This window comes from Dendrobium catenatum, unplaced genomic scaffold (genome assembly GCF_001605985.2).
Source record: "Dendrobium catenatum unplaced genomic scaffold, ASM160598v2 fragScaff_scaffold_548, whole genome shotgun sequence".
Classification (NCBI taxonomy): Eukaryota; Viridiplantae; Streptophyta; class Magnoliopsida; order Asparagales; family Orchidaceae; genus Dendrobium; species Dendrobium catenatum.
The window spans coordinates 86,919-104,832 of record NW_021319010.1 but is presented as its reverse complement, the minus strand read 5'-3'; the positions used below and the strand labels follow the sequence as shown (position 1 = coordinate 104,832).

Below are 17,914 nucleotides of genomic sequence, written 5' to 3'. Positions count from 1 at the left end.
CCAACTACAATCCCTCCGACAACCATCGTTAGCCAACTACTATCCCTCCGATCGACCTTGCCCACCGACTACGATCCCCCTAACCTCTGTTGCTTGTCGATTATGATCCCTTCTACCACTATCGCCCGTGGACTACGATCCCTCTGATCTCCATCACCAGCTGCTATTATCCATCCGACCTTTCTCGCCCACCAACTATGGCCCCTCTGACCTCCTTTGCTCGTCAACTATCATCCCTTCGACCACTTTCACCCCTAGACTATGGCCCATCAAACCTCAATTGCCTCCCAACTATGGTCCCTTTGACCTCTGTTGCCCGCCGACTACAGTCCCTCCGACCTCTGTTATTCACCGACTACTATCCTCTGGTCTTCAACGTACATCAACTATGGCCAACTATAGCCCCTTTAACCTCCATCACCGCCGACCATGGTCTCACCAACCTCCATCGCTCATAAACCACAGTCTGCCCAACCTCTGTCATTTGTTGACTAAGGTCCCTCCAACCTCCATTATCCACATACTAAAGTCCCTTCGACCTCCGTCACACTCCGACTACGGTACATTCGTCCTCCACCACCTGTCAACTGTGGTCCCTCTGACCATTTTTTCCCATCGACTACGGTCCCACCGACATTCATCGTCCACTGACTACATTCCATCCGACCACTGTCGCCTTAGTACGGTCCTATCAACCAAACAAATAAACCAACATTATTTTGAGAACAACTCTCATATCACAAGATTCTTCCAATTCTCATCATGTAATGTACTCTACATAATGTATATTTGCGACATTGAGCCAAGGCCTTCTCCTTGAGGAAGAACATCATTTGTAATCAACAAGAAATGCTAGAAGAATCATTTCAACTGGGCCAGATCCCGTGGTTTTTTTTTCCTTTTCAATATTTTCCACATAAAAATTTTGGTGTTTCTTATGACTCTTGCACTCATCTCTCTTTATATGTATATGTGTTGGATATTTGTGTAAAGATAGGATGCTAAGCTCTTTATCTCTCTATCACCGCAAATGATTATATAATGATATATGTGCTATTAATTATTGTAGCATGTATGTAAAATCAATGAGTATTCTTATTTCAAAAAGGAAATGGGAGAGTGAAGATTGAGGCCTGATTATTTTTATGTTGAAACATGAATCTTCTTAAATTAACCCTTTCCATGGTGAAAAAATTGACTTATATTCAATAAAATTAGAAGAGAGTTACAATAACTCATAGGACTTCAATGTAGGCTAAAATGATTAGTGTTGAAGTAGGCTTAGATGTTGAATTTTTGTAGTTGAGTTGAAGTTTCTCTAATTAAATCCCTCTTTTATTTTCCATTGTTAAATAAAGATAATAATATACAAGTAAAAAATTAAACAGATCTAAAGAAGCAAGCTATAATAATAAATACAAATAAAAATATCAATAATCATAGTCAAATATGAAGGAGGCTTACTTAAACCTTCTAAAAAAATTTTATCATCATCCAAAATAATTAGTCATTGAATTGTATGATTACAATATGTCAAAACGGAGGGGGTCAAATTGAATCGGTCAAAAAACTTTTGAATCATTTGAAAATGTAATGGAAAGGCTTAATTTAGCCCATCTTTGACCAAAATCTTGTTCCTTTGGGGTGGAGGCCATGATCTTATCAAGAAAAAAAATTTGTGCAATTCTCCGGCTTCTATACATTACATGAATATATATAGAAATGATTTGAAAATCAGCTATTATGTATAAGGTGTATAAGATATGATATAAAGTAGGGGTGTCAATTTCAGGTAACTTGTCGGGTTCGGGTCGGACCTGTAACTGGCCCGGGTTATATCGGGTCGACCCTAACCCGACCCGGGTAGGCAAATGGGTCAAAAACACGGACCCGGACCAGACCCCACGGATTTTCGTGTCGTGTTAAATATTTACACCCCTAGCCGGGTTGGGTTCGAGTTGTGTTTTCGTGTCGTGTCATATATTGACACCCCTAATATAAAGAATAGAAAAACCTAAAATGTGGGAGAAAGAAATTTTATGGAAAAGAAAAAAAAAATCTATTAATAAAGTCAGTGGAATTTTTCTATTTTTAAAGCTCATGGAAGAATTCATCTTCAGAGATGCTTCTATTAAAGACATTAAGGTGAATTGGAGTAACTTGGCATGTCTGTTTTATAATGTGTGCATGTTGGAATATTATAATCATTGTAGGATATGTCACTTGAACTAGGAGGGATGATTAACAAAAACATAAAGATTTTTTATGCAAGTCTCAATTTTGGAGAACCCTAATTAGCTCTGTCACTTGTTGGTGCTGCTTTCTTGGTTTATTTCGAAGGCCTTTTGATTGGTTGGTCTGGGTATTTGTTCTTTGGGCTGCTTGGATGATCATTAATTTTGATGCTCTGTGCCTTCGTGTTGACACTTTCAGTGGATTTAATTTTTGGAGAATTATGTTTTTAGTTTTGTGGTTGGTTGTTGAGCCGGACAATGATGTGGCTGGGACTCGCTTCTCACTCAGCTGACTCGTGGCAACCTTTGGTGTTCATCTCGTCGGGACGGTTGATTCGCGTTTGTTTCCACCAAATTGGATTGTCCGAGCTGTCTTTTGGGAAGCTAGAAGTCTCGGCCTTCTGCTGAGCCCACGGGCTTGTTTTTTACACATGTTTTTGCATTTGCTTCATGTTTCTTGTAATCTTTCTTTTGTTCTAACATATTATTCTGTTTAAAAAAAAATCTGGCATGAGATAAAAAGAGTTTTTGCCTAGAAAAATAGCATTATAGTTGTTACCTATAGTCATTAAGCATCTTTAATAATGCTTGCATATCATCTTGTTGAATGTTGATGATCAAAGTTATAAACAACTCACGTAAGATCTACCTCATTGTCTTAACCTTGAAAACATATATATGTCAATACGATCTCCTGAATAGTTAATTTACACAATATCGACCTTTGAATGTGATGCCTGACATTCTATGCTACAATTACAAACTTTTTTAACTTACATAGTCACTATCTATGATTATCCGAAAGGGTGATGAGGTATAACTCTTTTAAGTTTAGTTAAGGGAGTCAAAACGGATTTGTCGGTTGGGTTTGGATCCGACACAACATTTACCTGACTTGAGTCTAGTCAACCGAACCCAACCCATTTAATGAACGGGTCAAAATGATCAACCCAAATTAGCGAACCCGACTTGCTAGCAACTTGAATGACCTGAACCTGACATGTTAACCTATTTTAGTTAAAAATAATATTTTTTTTATAACTTATTAACTATAAGGTTTAAGATGCTTGATAAAAAATAAAAAGATTAAATCCACACGTAAAAAAGTTTAAGAGAAAAAGATGTTAAACGGGTTATTTTGAGTTGAAAATGGATTTGTAGATCAATCTGAACCCGTCCCATTTAATAAATTAGTTAAAAAATCATGTTTATTAAACCGGTCAACCTGAATTTGAACTTTTCGGGTTAGGGTCAGGGTCAGGCTCAGGCCGACGGATAGTGTCATTTATTAATGCCCTTAAGTTTAGCTGTAGCTATTCAATTATTATTGTAAGAAATATTATTATTTTATTTTATTATATTTTCATAAAAATTTACGTTCTCGTTACTAAACTCCTCATTTGTATGCCATCAAAAAAGGCTAAGTTAGTTAAAATAAATTCTCATTCCATCCTAGAATTTTTCCAAACAATGAATTTGATAATTCACCCACTACCAAAAAATAAGGCTTTCGCAGCACAAATTTCAACTTTTCTCTGCGGTTGTACCCGCCACAGATATTTATGGCAGCGGTTTTATGACCGTTGGATGTCCGCCGTGATTACAATACGCTGCAAAGACATTAGGTCGTGGATAGCAATTCGGAGGCGACCACGAACGCTTCAGCGAGCGAACGCAGAAAAGATCGAGCACTCGTTTCAGCGAGCGCGGTCGAATGACTAGGTTAGGGCAGATGGGGAGGAATATAATGCAGGTTTTAGAGGCAGTTAAATCAGCTGTTATAATAATAAAATTGCATCGATTAAAACCGCTACCTATACCAGTCTATAACACTGGTTTTCCGACCGCTGTTATAGCACCGATTTTCCGACCGCTGCTATTAAATACTGTGAAATCTTCTGTTTTTTTATAGTGACCAAGACAAAAAAACCACGCCCTAATTAATTCAAACTTATTTATATTTAATTAGACAATTAACCAACCAAATCGAATAAAAACCCAACTCATTTAAAACCCCTTGCTTTTAGCTCTATTTCAAATTCCAACGGTAACCACATTCATCCCCAAAGAACGTTACTTTTCTCGAACCTTGCTATAAGGTATAAGCGAAGACGTTTTTATTACATTTACCCATACGATCATAATTTTTTTCTTTATTTAAGATAATTGAATGAAATATGAGAAAGTATTGACCAAATAGCTTAAAAGTAGAAATAAATTTTAAAATGTTTATTTGACTATTTGATTAAATGTTAATTAAAGTGCGTAAGAAATATTGTGGGGATATTATGATATTATTTATATCAGGACAAATTTAAAAATCATTTAATATATTTTAAGGTTAATATTATATACATAACATTACTTTTAAAATCAATTTATAATTTTCTGTTATAAATTAAATCAAATTGTTAGCATAATTTATTTTTTTTTCCAATTTGTAATATTATATGATAAGTTTTTGATTGTGCAGGCAGCTCAGGAAAAATTATTCTGTGCGGACGTCAAACACAGCTCTACGTTCAGAGGCCAATCAGGTGCAATCACAGCAGCGGTACCTAGCCGCAGTACTGAGCCGCGGTACCGAGCAATACAGAGCGAAAGGTGACGTGTCGCATTCTGGTTGGTCTCCTGACAATGTTCGGCTTGCTCAGGTGGTTTAATTTCCCTATAGGCTATTTTGAGAAAAAAAAATGTAAATTATAGAATTTATTTAAAAAAATGCAACATGTAATTAACTAATTAAAATTTATATTGTATTGATTTCATAATGAATTTAGTAATGATTAATTTTAATAAAAAAAAATATTTTAATTTTTGTTTGAAAAATCTTAAATTTAGAATATTTTCATCAGATTTATATCACGATGAATTTCAATGAATATAATATAAATTCATCATATATTATACATATAAAAAAATAACTCTAATAACTTTGAATATTAGGCAGAAGATTTTGAAACTTTTCTCTTTCCCATTCTTTCTTATGATCATCACTAGCCCGTTGACATATATAGTTCCACCTGCTCTACACAGCACTCGTGCAAGCACGAGAGCCCCTTCAGGTTCTCAAGTCATCCATTCCCTCCATAGCACAGCCAAGTCAAAATATCTTAATTATTAATCGTGACAACCATGAAGCTCCTCCTCTTCAACTATAAATCCCACACAAGTACTCTCCCACTCTCCAGCCTCTTTTTAAACCATATCTCAATCTTACACCATGGCCCCTTCCTCCGACCTCCTCATCCTTCTCCTCCTCTTCGTCGTCTTCTCCACCACCCTCACATCCTCCTTCCCATACTACCCACCTATCCCCTCCTTGAACCCCATTGACTCCTGCTGGCGCTACGACCCCCTCTGGTCATCCCATCGTCAAAGCCTCGCCAATTGCCCCCGCGGCTTCGGCGCCACCGCCATCGGTGGCAAATACGGCCCCATTTACACCGTCACCGACCCCTCCGACAACCCTCTCAACCCCACCCCCGGCACTCTCCGCTACGCCGCAATCCAAAACAACCCTCTATGGATCATTTTCTCAAGAGACATGTCCATCAAACTTAAGAACGAGCTTATCATAAATAGCTATAAGACCATCGATGGGCGAGGAGTTAAGGTCGATATTGGCAATGGCGGGCCTTGCATTACTATACAGGATGTGAGCCACGTGATCGTGCATGGGATTACGATCCATGGATGCACGAAAGGTAAAGCTGGGATTGTGCGTAGCTCTCCAACGCATGCAGGGCATCGTCAGGGCTCTGATGGCGATGCTGTAACAATTTGGTCTTCAACGGATGTTTGGATTGATCACTGTAACTTGTCGTCATGCTTCGATGGGTTGGTGGATGTTACGCATGGTTCTACGAGGGTGACCATTTCGAATAATTTGTTTGCTGATCATGATAAAGTAAGTCGGGTTATTAATTATTTGCTATTAAGGATATTAAAAAGTTAGCAACTCGTGCTCGGTTCCTCAAAAAATAATATAAGTTTTCCGGCGGTTCGTAAATTTTATGACGGTTTACAAACCGCCGAAACAAATCGCGTAAAAAAGAAAGTCCGACTGCCATTTACTGGTGGCTAAAATAGCCGGTAAATTCCAGCAGTTTACAACTGGTTAATTATTGTCGGCACACCGGCCGTAGAAAACTCAGGTATTTCCGACGGCTTAGCCGCCGTTTAACCGTCTGTTATTACCGATGACTATATTATAAAACCTAGGCTAAATGAGCCGTCCGGTATCGATGTTTCCTTGAGAGGAAGTGCTGGTTTTAAGCAGAACTCAAGCATTGTAACTTCAAGGTCATATTAAGCTACCTTAAATACCTTTAATGGATATTTTTAGCATGATAAACAAATTAATATTAACACCTGTAAATCTGTAATCAAATATTCAAGCAAAGAGGTTTGATGCAGGTAATGCTGTTTGGACATGTGGATGGGTTTGCACCTGACAAGGCGATGAAGGTGACGGTGGCCTTCAATCGATTTAGCGTAGATTTGATCCAGAGAATGCCACGGTAATTCTTTAGTTATTTATTAGTTAAAATAGGAGAGATTTAACTAAGCTAGTTCATTGTGAGATTTTAAAGCTGGTTTCTATGGTTTCTGTAGGGTCAGAACAGGCTACGCTCACGTCGCGAATAACAGGTACGATGGATGGGAGATGTACGCCATAGGAGGGAGCTCAAATCCTACTATTCTCAGTGAAGGAAACTACTACGTGGCTCCGAACAATCGAGATGCAAAGGAAGTAAGATCCGATTATTTCTTCTGAACATAAATGAATCTTTTATTAAAGCATTAATGCACGAGAGCACTTTAAGATTAACAAAACGGCTTTTGTCGATCAATGATTAGCAAAACTTCATTATTAACGTAATTAAATTAAATTAAATATTAATTATTGAGAAAAAGAAATGTCTATTTAGGCTTGCATCTTTCTCTTGTTTTACATAGTACGTACTCTTTTCAAAATCATAGCCCTTTTATTACAATAAGATAAATGCTAATAACCGTTGAATTAGAAAAATATCATTGTGCATAGGTCAACATTATTATTTTTCTCTATATCATATTTGCCAATTAAAATTTATGGATATAGAATAATTCAAAAAATAATCATTCTACTAATAAAAATTGATGTGTGATTAATTTTTTATCAAATTATTCATCCATAAATACTAAAGAGGTTGTGTCCTTTCATTTCATGTAACTTTCATGTATCATTGTAGGTTACCAAAAGAGAGGAAGGAAATTGGAAGAACTGGAAATGGAGATCAACAAAAGACCTCTTTCTCAATGGAGCATACTTTGTTCCTTCGGGATGGGGAAGCTGCACACCTGTTTATTCTTCTTCACAGCAGTTCTATGTTGCAACTGGATCAATGGTTCCATTGTTAACTGCAAATGCCGGAGTTCTTAGTTGTTCGATGGCAAAGCCATGCGTTTGAATTTTAGTTAATGTATTTTCTATGCGAATGTCTTTTTAATAATATTCATGCAATGCCTGGTAATTTTCTTCATTTATTTTGCTTCAGTAGGCCTTTCACTTTTCTGACTGTAAAATTGGTTTGTGATTGATAGAACTTCATAGATGTTGAACGTATGAAGTTTTTGAAGTCTTCATCATCACAAATGCAACATGGATATTAAATATTGTTATGTATTTGAAAAAAATGATTTTCAATATCAGTAAAGTTGGGAATGATGGACTCATGCAACCTTTTAATAGTGTTCTGTAGATAAAGAAAAAGACCAAATCAAATAAGATATCCTCATTTTGCAAGGGAGTTGCAACCATAGCCATGGAGAAAACTTAATGTGTAACTCTTAGGTTAATAACTGGGCATGTATGATACATTGATACCAACTATATGAATCTATATTATTCGAAAATTTCAGGTGGTCGGGTAAGTAAATGCTTGAGTATGATGGCCTTTAAGCTATTTAGAAATAACCTTGGTGCAAGGAAAATAAAGAAAAGACAAAGGGATTTACATGCATAGCTCTCAAAATATGAATATTTATATATTTCACACTTACATTTAATATTTATATCCATAATACTAAAACTATTGAAACAAAATAAAAAATAACCCAGTTAAAATCTCTAACCTAGTCATGTGCCCGCAAAACATATTGATACCCTCGCTTGTGAGCTTGCAATATGCTTACACCTATCGATGCCCTCTTGTGCAACTTCCACATGTGGACCTGCTAACGCCCTCACCTTGGGGTTGACATCATCAATAGCATTCCTTTTGAAATTCTTCATGACTTGGCAACAAAATAGTAAGGAAATCATATAAGTGCATGCGTGTGACAGCATCGGTGGGTCTAGACTATGATACCCCGACAAGGGTGGTGACCAACCCAACGTGGGTATCAATGGGTCAAAAAGGCAATGTAGATGGGCTCAACAACATGCTATGCAAGATCCGTTAAATGTTTAGTGAGATCACCTAAATGTCGATGAATTGTAATGCCTAACTAGTTAATTCAGCTAAGTGTTGAAACAGACATTGAATCTAAAATTTAGCCTAACAATAACATGAGACATGATAACACAAATATTGAAATTATTTAACCTCTTTCCTTGTCTAGGTAGCAAATATTCTTGAGTAGTATAGTAATCATCCTAAAGGGACATATTGTTGTAGTTTTAGTTCAACCATAAGATTGTCCTTGTCTATTACTTAACTATAGCACTTTGCTTATAATTTTCAATATATGTCACATTGAAATGACAAGTAACATGGCACAATTGATGCTAAAATACAACGATACCTTAACAATTTTAGACGAACTCTTGCCTAAGTATGTTGGAGGTCTAACACATCCAATTCATGTGCCACAACAGATATATCCCTGGCTGAGTCGAACAATATAATACTTAGATCCCTTAAATTAATACGACATGCCAACCTACACAATGAACGTGATTTGTAGGTTCTTTGTTAACGATACTTTTGTTGCGACGTGTGGAAGATGACCATTGAAGTGTGTGACTACAAGCCATCATGCTACAACTTCTCATGGAACCTGAGAAACACGATGAGTACTTCTTTTCAATAGCATGTAGAGTTTATTAACATGAATGTCTTCTGCACTATATAATATACTGGCGCCGCATTAAATAGCATCATCCTGATCATGTAGACATGACCTTATAGTTCATCTTCCTTATCTGCAACAAGTGGATCCCAACAAAGCTCGTAGGAGGTACTTGTTGTGGTACAAATCTTGGGCTCATTTATACTTATTAAGAGCTCCTACATAGGCAACATTAGCATATTATTCACATTTTACAAATGAAAGGATATTTATAAGTAAATTTTATATATTTTTGTTTTTACCTACTCTGTCAGATTTGCTAATTTTTAATGTTGCAGCGTTGATTCTTTTTGGATGTTGCCGACGCTCTATGCCTTGTTGTTGAGGGTGTTGATATCCATAATTATTACACAGCTGAAAGTAGGGTGGCAAAACTATGCACTGGAGTGGATAAATTATTCTGTGTGGAGCCTGGACAGGAATAATAGTCCGGATTGTGAGTGTAGACATTGTGTACAAACAGTGAGTACAAAAATTTAATACACTATGTGTACAAAATTACACATCCTGTGTACACTCACACATGAGAAGATTTAAGGGGGGACCTAAGGGGCACGTGCCCACCCCCCAGTGAGTACAAAAATTTAATACACAATGTGTACAAATTTACACATTGTGTACACTCACACATGAGAAGATTTAAGGGGGACCTAATTAAGGGGCACGTGCCAAAATTCTTGTACGAGAACTCATTGGTTGTCACCCTCTTTTCTCATCTACTTATCTTCTCTCTACTCTCTCTCTCTCTTACTTTTTCATTGCCTTTTTGTTTTTAATTTTTTGGGATTTTTACATACATAACACTTCAAACTATCATATTTACTTATCTAACTCCCAAATTATATTATTTACATATCTACCACCCAAATACATACTATTTCATCTAAATTACCACTCCGTTACTCTATCTGCCCGACCCATCGCATCTTCGTCGTGATTGCTCTTCGTCTTCTCCATTTCTTCGGTGCTATCAAGATCAGAAGTCCATATAGAGCTCGAGGCTAAGGTAATAATAATCTATTTTAAGTTTTGCTCGTGAATTTCGTTGTCCTTTCTACTGGTGTTTGATTGAATCCTGGGTTGTTATCAAGATCATGCGATGATCTTCTTGATTATCTGGTTCTTGTTAGTTTTCTTGGGTTGTCGCTTTCTATTTCATTTCCTGTCTTTGGATCTTTGTCGTCCTCTGCTATTTCCTGCTTCTTTATCTGCTGCTGCTTGGTGGCGACACTGATATCAGTTATTCATGGAGTTTTGACGAAGCGATGTATTTGGATGGTAATTATGTAAATAGTATACTTTGGATGTTAGATAAGTAAATATGATAGTTTCAAGTGTTATGTATGTAAAAATCCCTTTTTTTTTTATATCCGGCGGCCTCCTCCGCTACCCTAGGTCTCCCTCTTTCCTCTCCTCTCTCTCTCTCCCTAATGGGTGACACTACTTTTTAGTCTTTTCTCTTTCATCTCCACGTTACTTTTTTTTAATTACCAATTTCGCCATTTTTTTTATATTTTAAAAACTCCAAATGTTAATTATTTATAAGAGATTTATGTAATTAAAGTCAACAAATTATATTAGAAAAGAATTATAATATTTAATTTGAAATCAAGTAGCTTAAAAAATGCTTATTATAAATTTTAATATACTTTTAATATACTTTTGTATTAAAAAGATGCAGTTTTTTCATATGTTTATTGTTCGTTGTAAATTATTTTTTAATTTATTTTTTTATTTAAATTAGATATGAAAATATACGGTAGAAGAGTAGTTGAAATAGAGTAATATGATTTAAAAAAAATTAAAATCATAACATCAATTTCAAGCTAAAATGAAAAAGCTTGAGAGTATTTTTAATGTCAAAATTTTGTGCCCCCGTAGAGAAAAAATCCTAGCTCCGCCACTGCACTCACACATCCGGACGATTAGTTACGTTCGGACTCCGCATAGAATAATTTCACTGAAGTGAGGGGTTTGATACACATTATGGATGATCAATCATGAGTTGAAGATATTTAACTAGAAAAAGAAGAGCCATCGATGCTCGGGTTGTAGACCCGTCAATTCATATGGATACTAGCCCATCCACAACCACAACTGCTTTTATGTATCGTTACAACATTCCAGGAGCTTCTTCCCAGGAACAATTTTTTTTCCCTGGGCAACAATATGCATGTCCTACATTAGACTAGGAGTATCAAAATAGAGTTTCGGGTCAGGTTTGGGTTCAACCTGAACTGACCAAGCTTTAATTGACAAACCCAACCTGGCCCGATTCAAGAAACAGGTCATAAATATGAACCCGGTCATGATCCGTCCCAAACTTGATTCAACCCGACCCGAGCCCAAAGGGGGATGCAGGATGTGGGGCACATGTAGGGAGTGATCGCATGAGGGGATATTCTGTCCTCAACAACAACAACAATTGTTCACACCAATGCAAGTTCTTTGTTCCCACCACCAATGTAGATGGTCTATGGAGGAGTCCAAACAGCATTGGGATGTATTGGATGCCTTCACAAATTCAACAGTAGCCACGACATCTTCCCATATAATTTAGTCATGGAATACACAATCATCAGGATGAGTAGGTAGATGAGGAGGGGCAACAACATTAGCTCCAGAGCATTCTTTCTTACATGCAAGCATTATATTTAAATACATCAAAAATAATATTTTATTTAATTAATTTAATTAATAAATTTTAAAAAAGAGTAAAATGTATGAAACAGACTTAAATGTAATTAACAAAACTACGTTGGCATAAAAAATAACTTTAAAAGATTAAAATTTAAGGTACTCAAACAATTTTAACTCAAAAATTTTCCTAAATATAATTTTAAACTAATTCTTAAAAAATATAATAAATATAATATAATTACTTTAGGTACTCCAATAATTTTTGGTTAAAATTTACCTAATCAAATTGTTAAAGTAATTATAAAAAATATAAAGAAATAATAGCATGCTTCATATTTAAGGTGCTCAAATAGTTTCTACAAAAAAATATCCTAATGAATATGTTAAACTAATTCTTACAACAAAAACTTATTAAACATTACATATAACTTCATTATTGCAAAAAAACATTACATATAACTTCATTATTGCAAAAAAAAATTTTGCTTTCAATATTACAGATATTTACTACTGAAGCAGGGAAAGCAGAGAATGATAGCGTCGAAGAGGAAAGGCCAATTTTGTCGAAAAGCAATAGGGATGAAGATTGGATCTCAGGAATACGTAAACAAGAACCCAAATGGGCGAAACCCAACAAAATCTAATACCAGGTAGGGTCGTTAGGAGGTTAGGTGATGAGCTGACAACAGAGAACGAAACAGAGAGACTCCTACATTGTTCGGTATAAAGGAACTTGAAAGTTGTTAGACGTTTGATGAACTTCGTGCTTTGTAATTAATTTAAAATGGGCTAAAGAAATTGTAATCATCTATACATTCTATTAGGGGTGTCAATATTTGACACGACACGAAAATCTGACCCGGACCCGACCCAGAAAATCTGGGTTGGACCCGACCCGATTTCAAACGGGTCAGGTTCGAGTTCCAGGATTCGACCCATTTGAACAAACGGGTCGGGTTCGAGTTGATCTAACAAGTTGGCGGGTCAACCTGGAAACCCGCTTAGAATGAGCTGCCTGAGGCTGCCCCGGGTACCCGCGCCTGCCGGCGTTGCTTGAGGCCGCCAATAATCGGGTACGCGCTCTAATCTGCGGTCGCTGGAGCCATCATGCCACGCGCCTGAACCTACCATTAGACTAAAGACGCGATCCGCTGCGCACAGTTGTCGGCACATAAAAATGATAAATTTATTTGCGTGGCGGAGTCAGACCACTGCACTCCCTCGGTACTAACGACATATGTATATGGTGGTCTTATATGGCCACTAGATAGCTGACTTACTACAATATTGATCATATAGTTCAACCTAACACACTATTATGTATACGTCTGTGCCATCAGAACATGCGCCTTCCCTAGCCGTCAACCCGCACGCGTCGCATCGTTAGCGTGCCCGCATCCAGCTCGCGTCCGGTCGGGTTCGGGCGTTAATGGACAATAATTGCTATAATTTAGCATCGAAGCGCCAGGAGAGTCATATAAAGGATTTGTCTATACCATAGTTATCGCTCTGATAGACGGTCATTGCTATCGAAACTAAGCATGATTCTATGTAATGCGGGGGCCGAATCTGCGAGGCCAAAAGATCTAAACTTCGAAGATTTAGAAATTAACTGGCGGTTAGATTAGCACTCCGAATCTCCGACTCTCTGTCAGCCAACGGCTAACTACCAGGTTCGAACCCCCGAGCTGCTCTTGATAACATAACGACCAACGCCACCAGATCTAACCTAATCCTAGTCAAATGAGTCCGACACCTCCACGGGCTCAAAGCAATCTGTTGGATAGGATTCAATCCTGGCAATGTGAGTTATCAAACTGTCTCCGATATTCTGACGATGATTATACTCACGAAAAAGTCTGACAACGTGCTCGGTTATTCGAGCACGATCATCTCGAAAACTAGCGCTGCTTCCATTAGATCACAGAAGCTTCGACATCATTAAGGGGGTGGATCAAAATTCATGAGGCTCAAGATAGGCAATTGCCCAATGACGGTGCATGCTTAAGAGAAATTCGATATTGGTCGTCTTCATAAAATAAACTATTTCGATAAACTCAAATCTTTGATTCGAACACTCTCTCGATGCATAAACTGCCTATTTTAAAGCTGGTCTCGCGAAATGACAAGCAATTCAAAAAATAAATTCTAGTGAATTTAGATATGCTCTCATATATCTTCAAAATAGTAGAGTGACACTTCTATAGAGAATGCTAGAGATGAGGGTGAGAGAGGAGAGGAATGCAAGATCCTCTCACTCGACTCGGCCTTCAAAAAAGGCTGCGGGTTTTAGGGGAAACGGTCCTCCTAATGGTTTATAAGATAGAGGGAGAGGATTTCACTAAAATAAAGTTAATATATTAATGTTGCTCATCCAGTCGAATAATCCAGCAGGAATTAGCTTGCATGAAAGCATGCAACGAGAACTTGCAGAAAAATAATTCCGTAATCCACTCTGACAGGTAAATACCACTTAACGCAACTCCACCACCCCACGTCTGTTATACCAAAGAGTTTCAGTGAAACTAGAAAATGACCTTTAAGGTAACGATCAGTCCTCAATTGTCACCTATCCTAACGTTCCCTGTTTTGATAGACCGATCGTGCTTCTCTAAGTGCCCGATTGATCTATTTACCTAAATGTTTCAGTTAAGAGAGACAATCTCGATGGACTGTAGTTCGCTTAAGACGTGCCCCGACGTTCAGTCTAGTCCTGCTGAAACTCGACCGTCCGCTTAAGGCCCGATCGATACTTCGAACCATGCTCAGAAGGTCAGAGCTCGAACGTACACGAGCTTTAATGGCCGATAGTGTCTATATCTCAGACGTTCCTAGCTTAAAAAGAGTTGCTTCAGAGAGTCATGTTGACGCTTGAACGTCTCCTAAACGATTCCAGGCCAATACAATCAACCCAACGTATCTTACAAAATGAAGACATCAGGTATCATAACATCTACTCCTATTCTCCCTACGCCTAACGGCCTATGACCTCTGTGCTCTACTACGTCTCTTACTCGACCATAGACATCACTAGACAACGTCTCTCTCTGACCGCCGGTTGTCTCTGCGGCACGAGTACTAAAAGACTACGGTCCTTCAGGCAAACAATCATGTAGATATATGGTGTAGTCACTATGTCACATCTACGCCTGTATTTAATGTAATGCACTCATATAGTGAAAACTTGTCACATTAATTAGCTTACATCGAAATCAACACAGCACCTTCTGCGCACCAATGGAAGGGACATCAGTTTTTGGAGATGCAGAAATCATAGCAAAATACTATGTGGATTCTATTCTAATTAAGGTTTTAAGGTCGCCGTGGATATTATTCGTTCCCTTTTTAAGAGGTTTTACCACTAAAAATCAACACTGCAGCGTAGAACCTACAAATTCTCCCTTCTTTCAGCCCCTCCCAAAGACATAAATAATTCCCCGGCCCATTCTCTCTTCCCTTGTTCCGTTAGAAAAATAATATTTTCCCTTCATTATCAATTATTATTTAGTCTAAATTTATTACTTGACGTGTCCCATCCTTCCCCTCCCGCTTTTTGAAATAATCATCAATAGACCCCTCCACCCCACCCCCCCCTCCAACTTCAATTCCCAAATCTTATTTATCTTATTATTATCACTCTATAGACACTCCTCATCCTTACTAATTGTGTCTGCTGAAATATGTCGCTCAAAGAACTAATTAGAACGTTAAATATCTAAATTATCTATATCTACATTCGGCGAATTACTTCAATTCCGAAGCATCAGAAACTCCAACAAATATTTACTTCATTATAAATAAAGATAGAGCAACATTATATCTATCTAATGTGCCTAAAGATGAGAATGTAATAATTCCATATATTGTACTACCTTTTAACTCCAATGCCATTGTGCATCACATGCTGACAGGTCGATCACCATGCTCTCCAAAGGTGTGGAAAAGGGAGAAGTGACATTTGCATATCAATCGATACCAATTATCTATGATGATAATCCAACTCTAAAGACATTCTACTTCACCGTGGAAGCCATTCCATACTTCATGCATACTAAATTGTATCAATGTTTATCAAATTAAAAGAAAGATATTTTCTATAAATCTACGACCCATACTTGAATCATCCTGTGATTTTTTTTCCTTACATTTTACATAAAAAATCTATATCACTTATTATGTATAGGAGAGAATTTTAGCAATGCTAAGCATGCACTAACTCTTTCCATAATCTTACATATTTAACACACAAATCTTGAAATCAAGGTGTTTCATAATTTAAACAACTCTTTGACCTCACACAATCCACTTTTTAGCTCATAGATAATCCCTAAGTTTTGAATTTTTAAACTGATCACATTTACTGCCCATATGGTAAGCAATTATTAGGAGCAGTCGAGCACCTTTCTCTCTGCCATATTCAATCATTGTAAGCTAAGATGCAATTATTAAAAACTTGATCAATAACATCTTTATAGTGAGGTACGGAATTTTTATATATTGCCGCTCAGCATATTTGACTGCCAAATACTTCAGCATATTCAAGAAGCATCATTGTTAACCAAAAGAGTTGGGAACATTAAAAAAAATTATCAGAATAATTATTTATGTTCTGTATTAATCTCAAATTAATTTCATAATTATTTTGTGTTAGGGAAGGTTATTTTTCTAAAATATATTTTGAGCCACATTAATTATAATTTGACATTTACATTAAAAAAATAAAAATCAACAATTGTTACGCATTTTGACTAAATATTGATCAAGATTTTTTATCTTTTTTTTTCACTAATTTATTTTTTTGTTTTGATAAATCTCATGAGGGCTACGCATTTAAAAAAATGAAATTCTAAGTCTTTAAAGACCAAAAGTCTCTAAAAGATTGCAACATTTGAAATAAAATCTAAAGTCAATAATTTATTATTACAATTAAGCAAAATAATTAAAACCAAGGATCAACCAGCAAAAGAAAGCAACCAACAAATGCAAGTCCATAGGAGACAGCCGCATGTATTAGGAAGAGAGCACTAAAAAAAGAATGCAAAAAGGCAAAAAAGAAAAGAGCCATTATTAGGGCGAAATATTCAAGTTAATTAACATCTACATTTTTTTTCTATTATAATTGTTTTAGTTCATTAACTTAAAGAGCAAAACACAAAATATTCCGGAGCATAAAATTACTCAAACTTATATGTAAATTATAAATGCATTAAACTAACATATATATATATATATATATATATATATATATATATATATATATATATATATATATATATATTTATATATATATAATATAATAGATACCCTAATTTTTCAGCATCAGATAATAATTTTCAATTCTATTATTTTATTTTAAATGATATGCATAAATTCTATTTAATTATTTATATTATGAGATTTATTAATTTAATTAGAAAACTATATTACTATATCCAATTTTCTCTTGAGATCCATTAAGGACTAGCTACCATCCATGTTGACATGAAACTAACCACAAAAGATTAACTACCAAATTACTATTTCAAATGAGAAGAAAAAAGATAGAAGGCCACACATGTCAACTTAAGAAATGAAGCAAGGAACCAAATTACAAAGCCCCATATATAACCTTTTTTTATTACAATTCCCATTTTAGGCAGAACCGAATCAGCTCAGTATGGCCCCTCCTCCACACCTCCGTGATTCATTTCGACACGATATCTACACGAAACACGATTTCCACCGCGCTCGTACTGGCGCTCTCGAATCAAGAATCAGTAACCCATCGGCCGCCGGCGACAGTCATAGGTGCTGATGAATTTCTTTCTCGCAGCGCATTCCGGCTACTTCCGAACTTCGACCAGTTTCATCCCAAGTCCATTAGGGTGTGAGAACGAGCAAGTTCCCCTGGATTCCCTGGCCGCTAATTGGGATACCTTCTT

General features: G+C 36.5%; 1 protein-coding gene across 1 annotated transcript; it reads left to right on the top strand.

Annotated features, from left to right (window-relative positions):
* Nucleotides 1-5,457: 5,457 nt before the first annotated feature.
* LOC110092061 (putative pectate lyase 2) lies at nucleotides 5,458-17,863 on the top strand. The gene is made up of 7 exons (XM_028694774.1): nucleotides 5,458-6,144; nucleotides 6,654-6,757; nucleotides 6,852-6,990; nucleotides 7,472-7,684; nucleotides 8,142-8,149; nucleotides 12,494-12,643; nucleotides 17,629-17,863. The coding sequence occupies exons 1-7, from the start codon at nucleotides 5,458-5,460 to the stop codon at nucleotides 17,861-17,863; spliced, it is 1,536 nt and encodes a 511-aa protein (XP_028550607.1).
* Nucleotides 17,864-17,914: the final 51 nt, after the last annotated feature.